At 33.9% G+C, this 6,987-nt stretch overlaps 1 protein-coding gene across 1 annotated transcript in view; it reads right to left on the bottom strand.

Moving 5' to 3' along the window:
- Positions 1-5,263: 5,263 nt before the first annotated feature.
- Positions 5,264-6,987, bottom strand: part of Npc2b (Niemann-Pick type C-2b) — a 40,259-nt gene continuing 38,535 nt past the window's right edge. The window contains exon 3 of the mRNA XM_089640615.1: positions 5,264-6,262. Coding sequence (XP_089496741.1) covers positions 5,982-6,262 — 281 coding nt within the window. The 3' untranslated portion in view covers positions 5,264-5,981. The remainder of the gene's footprint in view (positions 6,263-6,987) is intronic.

Raw genomic sequence — 6,987 nt, 5'->3', positions numbered from 1 at the left:
ACTATAAATTTTACATCGGCAAGATAAGAATTTATCTAAATGATTAGATTTATCTCAAAATTGATTACCGGATTATCATAACATATTACGCAGAAAATTATTGTAAAAGGAAAATCTCAACTGCCGCGAAAAACCTGAAAAATTACCCAAATGTTTATCTGCGAATCATCAGCATTATTATTAGGTTTAATTATTTATTTATATTATCTTCTTCTTCAATGATTTTATTTATTATTGTTGCATATTATTGATGGGAAGTTAATCTCCGGTTAAATTCGGTTAAAACATTTTTTTATTAATGACTAGCTGACGTTTACCCGGCGTTGCTCCGGGTTATGGATGGCTTGGAGTAAAATTTTTGAAGATGAGAATTTTAGTGTACCTGAAAACTGGATTTATTTTTAATTTAAGGTGGAGATAATATTATTCTAAAGAATTAAACAGTTTACTTTATTAAAGTTTTTGTTTCACTTGATCGTGGCACGTTTTCCTTGGGCGTGTCTGACTTCCATCATTCTCTACTGTTTACCACATTGGTACTACTAAAGATATTATTAACCTACATTATATCGACTTTTATTAACCTACATTATATCGATTTTTATTAACCCACATTATAGTGACTTTTATTAACCTACATTATATCGACTTTTATTAAACTACATTTTATTGACTTTTATTAACGTACATTATATCGACTTTTATTAACCTACATTATATAAACATTTATTAAACTACATTATATCGACTTTTATAACTTCTTTTATATCGACTTTTATTAACCTACATTATATTGACTTTTATTAACGTACATTATATCGACTTTTATTAACCTACATTATATAAACATTTATTAAACTACATCATATCGACTTTTATAACTTCTTTTATATCTACTTCTATTATCCTAACTTTTATATCGACTTTTATTAACCTACATTATATCGACTTTTATTAACTTACATTATATCGACTTTTATTAACCTACATTATATCGACATTTATTAACTTACATTATATCGACTTTTATAACTTCTTTTATATCGACTTCTTTTATTAGTCTACATTATATCGACTTTTATCTTTTATTGACATACATTATATCGACTTTTATTAACCTACATTATATAAACATTTATTAACCTACATTATATCGACTTTTATAACTTCTATTATATCGACTTCTATTAACCTAACTTTTATATCGACTTTTATTAACCTACATTATATCGAATTTTATTAACTTACATTATATCTACTTTTATTAACCTACATTATATCGACATTTATTAACTTACATTATATCGACTTTTATTAACCTACATTATATCTACTTTTTTTAGTCTACATTATATCGACTTTTATTGACATACATTATATCAACTTTTATTCGACTCCGTATCTCATTCCAGTGCAGATATGATGCGTTAAGTCTTCCTTGGGCGTCCCAGACTTTTTCTATCATTCACTCCTGTACACCACATTGTTACTACAGGGTTTTCTGTACAAATAATCCAATCATTATTATTACTAAGCACTCCTAGCAATAATAATAAAAAACTTAGATTTTTTTTCACATGCATCAAACACTTTGTGAGTATACATAATTATAATAATTAGAATGAAATAACTTTGTTTTTAACACCACTTTATTGTATATATTTTAAATATATAAACCAACCGGGTGGTTGAACACTTGAGGTGCTTAAATAGTGTATATTTTTCAGAATTCGCAACACACCTAATAGATAATGATCAATGATCACTCTTATAATAACTCTTCGGGTATAGATGTGCTGCACAGAAATGGGATAGGTTTACGTTTAAGCAATCTAGAAGGTTTGGAAATAAACATATCCCTAAAAATAAAATTTAAAACAATTTACTCCATAAACAATTAGACTTGACAAATAGCCCAATTTTAAACATATTCCCTTCCCCTCAACCTACTTTCAGTTATTATCAGTGCCATGACAATTCGGCGCCCGAAGCGGACTCTGAACATCAACATTAAAAACGACATAGAAAACTAATAAAACAGAAATGAATAACCTTAGTCCGCCTCAGCACAGGTCACCCTAGTGAGGAGGACTAAGAAATACAATTTAATATACAGCTGTTTAATATCATATTTTGTATGTACAATGTTTAAATAAAAAAACATAGTATATTTGTATGTAATAATTAATTAGTCATTTGTAAACTTAAATGTACAAATTACTAAAATAAAAACAATAAATAAATAAATAAATAATCGCTATAATAAAAAAGAAATACAGGGTTTTCCAATAAGAGGTGTTATTTTGAATAGCCCGCTATTTCGGTAGATGTTACTTTGAAGCTCTCATTTTTGACATTTGACAAGTAAAAACTACGCCATTAATAAAAATGGAACGATTCACGCTTTAACAACGCATTGAAATTATTAAAATTCATTTGAGTGAATCAAATGCAAATCATCTTGAGTGATGAGGCCCATTTCCACCTCGGTGGCTTCGTCAACAAGCAAAATTGTCGCATCTGGGGATCCTAAAACGCAAGAGTTATTGTTGAAAAGCCTCTCTTTCCTCAACGTGTGATTTTTTGGTGCGGTTTATGGTCTGGCGGAGTCATTGGACCTTACCTTTTCAAAAATGAGGCTGGAGCAACAGTTACGGTGAATGGATCGGTATCGAGAGATGATTAATGTTTTTTTATGGCCGGAATTGGATGGTATTGATTTGGACAACGTTTACTTTCAACGAGACGGCGCTACGTGCCACACAAGCAACGAAACCATTGATCTTTTACGATTGAATATCAAAATAACACCTCTTATTGGAAAATCCTGTATATAAAAAATAACTAGCCATGATAAAACTTAGTAATTACCTTAGTGTATATTGTTACTCTAAACTATTGAAACTTATTAATTACCTGACCGGATAGTTATTTATATGATCGCCTTGCGTGTTGTAGTCTGTTTATTGGCAGCACTGGATTCTAGTACCGTTTCCTAGGTAAAAATCTACCGAAATTTGTGAAAATCAACCGGAACACTACCGAAAATTTTCACTGTAAAAATTTTGACCTACCGATTTTTGTCTCTAATCTATCGATATTTTTCACCGAAATCTACCGATTTACTTTTTCGCAGTATGGCGTCACATGAGAAAAATTTCAGGAATGCATTGGAATGGGACGCCCGCTGGCACATGTCAAATTTACCGAGTTTTTTGCATTTGTTTTATTAATGTATCCTGTCGATGAATTAGGATTTTAAATATTCTCCCCTCTGATGATTATTGGTCTGAACAGGTTTGTCAGGGATGACGTCCCGGGTCCTGAATATTGGACTGTCTTATAATATTTTTCAAAAAAATTCCTAAGTATTGTCTTGACCCATCCACCGATAATTGTTCTAGAAGCTTCTTTTGTTGGACCTGATGTGGATAAAAACAGGGTATTCATATTGAGTGCCACTCACTTGTCTTCTGAGAGAACACAAAGCTGCTTAAGCTAAAATACAGGATCTCTGGATTGATTTGATGCGTGGTTTAATCTCCATCCTGATTGTTAATATTTTGCAAAAACTGTTTCTAAACCAAATGTAGGCCATAAAATAATATGATCATATATAACCTCAAAAGTGTCAGATCATGTACTCTTCGTCCTGAGGCTAACAGGAGTGTGACTCCACACCTTTAAGTGCTTCAAGTAATGTTATAGTTTTCGTATTGTTAGTCAGGAGCCAATAACATATCTCTGTCAGGTCCCATATATATCTCGTTGCATTTAATTCAAGCTGTTTACTATACCCTTCATAATTTGCTTCACTAAGAAGGTTACTTAGAATTTTTTCATTATTTGAGTTGCCTAAAGTTGAAATAGCTCATTTTTGCAAAGCTATAGTTCTAGGAGCTAAATTTAGCGACATTTTGAAATGCGCAAGGAACTTTTCCAACTGAGCTCCCATTAGATCTCTGTAATTAACATGGTTGGAAAAAAACGATTTGCGCCATCTAATCCACGCTGCTTTATAAGAAGCTAATGTTGAAGTTCGCCAGCTGATCCTTAAAATCTCTCATTCTCTATCAGACCAACCTTGCAAAGCATAATCTCAGCCCCAATTTTCCACACTTTCAGCTCCAGTTGAAGTATTTGCGGTGGGTGAGAGCTTGTGGTGGAATCTATCAAGATAAGAGGAAGTCCGAGGGAATCTGCGTCAGTCTCTTTTGCTTCAAAACCCGCTTTTACCAAACACTGCTGCAGTTGCTCCCTGTACTGTAATTTTCCAATAATGGCATGTTGAACAGATGCAGAATCATATGGCTACTACTCAAAATTCACCTCAATCTCCACCCGGATCGGCATGGTGGTCCTGAATGACCTGCATAATTAATCCAATTTTTTTTTTAATTGCTCAAGGCGCTCTAACACCTAAAGTCTGTCTCGAGGAGGTGCAGGCATTAAGGATACTTTAAGATAAATGGTGGGGCCAGGCGGTTGAAAAATACGAGAATTTTGCCACATATTCTCTGAGGCTGCATTCGCTGCTAATTCTGCTTGGAGAGTTCAAGGAAGAAAAAGTGTCGGAGTTTGTTGAACGCCGGCGATGTCTTCGTCTTTTTAGTTTATTTTCACACTTTGCGGATTTACAGGAGGATCATTCAGAACACATGTGCCTTCGTTTATTTTTCAATCTTTTTCACGATTTCGGACGCGGACACGGGAATCTCAACCCCTTCGAGAGACACAACATTATCTGAGATTGCATAAAAATCTTTTGGAGAAGAAACAGAATTTTGGTTTCAGTCGTGATATTGTAACTAAAGAACCGTTATCACACACAGTCCTCAGCATTTCCCGTCCTGATCCAGTCCTCTTCCACAAAGTCTATTAATATTTTCCTTTACTTGTTCTGCCTCTGGACTTATCATAAAGTAAATAAATACACCATTTCTTAATTGTTTATGTATTTTTATTAACAAAAGAACAAAATAAAATCTTTCATACAGCGTAACCTAATTCCTATGTAGCTTAAACTATTTCTAAAATCAGGTTATCAAAAATATGTTTACTTTCTTTACAAGGTTCATGCGTAATTATTTTTTATTCTTATTTAGGCTAGAAGTACCTTTATATGAATGTTTTTATCTCTCCCATGAAAGGTGACATACATTTCACTACTAAAGTTTGTACAAATACATATTGGTTTGAAATGAGTGATTTAAGAAATAATCTTTTTTGATTTTACATATTTAATACAACACTTTTTTCCGAAATCTTCTCCCGTGGATAATAAAAAACTAAGCGAGATATGACATGGAAGCGTGCAGACTCGCCGAGCTACGATCAAATTGCACGGACTACCAAAACGGCTGAGGCAATTAAAATTGTGCGTTTGGTGTGTATGTTTTACCTACTTTGCAGTAGAATGGGTGAAATCTCATCGTCCCACGAGTCGGTAAGCAATCTACATAAACCAAAATGCTAAGTTAAGTTCAAAATAATGTTCGCTATATAGTAAGGTCCGCAGCGTAGTTCAATGTGAAAGTTTTCTGCACAGGGTCTTGCAGCAATTATGTCGATTGCTTACCGACCCGTGTGACGACGTGCAAAGATGTTGGCGATTATCTTGTGCGGGCGGTTTTGTACTAATAATGATGGTTCCGGCTCCTTGTTTAGGCTCTCCCACATGCACGCTTCAGAGCGCGCGTCTCGAGCAGAAAAGCAAGGACAACAAGTTAACGTACAGGTAAATACTTTTAAAGATACCATTTCTTGTCTAGTGGTATACGGATTAATACAAAAATAATTTTGTTTTTGTTTGGAAGTTAAGGATTAAACAGAAAAATACATTCAAACGTGTCCTCTTTAAAATAATTTGTCTATAACGGTTTGGAGCTCATTCAACTTTTCTGCGAGGCTTGGAGCGCCGCTCCAGACGCGCGCTCTGAAGCGTACGTATGGGAGAATCTATTATCTATGACCTCTCCAAGTTATTGTATTCTAGCAGGAACTTCGAAGCAGATGATGTCCTTTCCTTTCTCGGAGAGGGACCAGTGAACCTCAACGGAGACACGCGGGTAGAACTCGAGAATGGGGAAGGAGTTCTTGTAGAGATAGTTGGTACCGGCCTTCAGGGGGCAGGGTGCCTTGGTGGTGCCATCCTCGGCGTAGATCTTGTCACAAGCGGAGAGGCCATCTACGCCCACGAAGGGAAGGGGAAGCCCCAAGACCTCCGCGTAAACGTTGGTCTGCAGGTTTTTGATGTCGGTTTCTAGAAAGAAAGAAAAAAATACATAAGTTTTATTATGATTTCATCACCCTCAACCAGGGTGTTTCTTAAAACATTGTACACAGCGGCAGCTTGCCATCTGGACATTGACCATTCATTATTTATTAAAAATTATTTTTTTTCAAAATCAATTGATAACAATAAATTTATAAAGCGTACAACACAACTCAAAAATGATTAAATGTAATAATTTCGGTTGTTGGTAGGTACATGAGTAAGTTGTCAACAAATGTGAAATTTTCATGCGCAGTCCGTAAAATTATCCAAGATCAATGAACATTAAATTTTCAAAATTGGAACTATTTATTGGACCTACTTATCATATCAGACAAGCCATAAAGTAGGATCCAAAAATTATTTTATGAATTTATTTTTTGTTTGTTTTATTGTTAGATTATTATGAATATAACGTAACTTGTGTGTTTTAGTTTCATTTGATAGATGTCTCTTCTTTTGAAAGGCAATGTTCCTGAGGCTAATATTATTTTTATAAAAACTTTCAGCTTCACGATTCCCACAATTCTAATATCCCGTGAGTTATATATAATTAACCTCATTTCTTAATTTATATGTTATTGTACATTTGATACAGAAAAAATATTAGTAACATATTAGGCCAAATAATATAATGTGATATTGGACATGAACACTAAGACGTGTAATAAATATGTGACAAGTACAACGCACGTCGAGAATAAGATGCAATA

This window comes from Hesperophylax consimilis, chromosome 16, assembly GCF_061612785.1.
Source record: "Hesperophylax consimilis isolate HC1 chromosome 16, BYU_Hcon_1.0, whole genome shotgun sequence".
NCBI classification, from domain to species: Eukaryota; Metazoa; Arthropoda; class Insecta; order Trichoptera; family Limnephilidae; genus Hesperophylax; species Hesperophylax consimilis.
The sequence above is the reverse complement of the archived record's forward strand: the minus strand, read 5'-3'. Positions and strand labels throughout refer to the sequence as shown.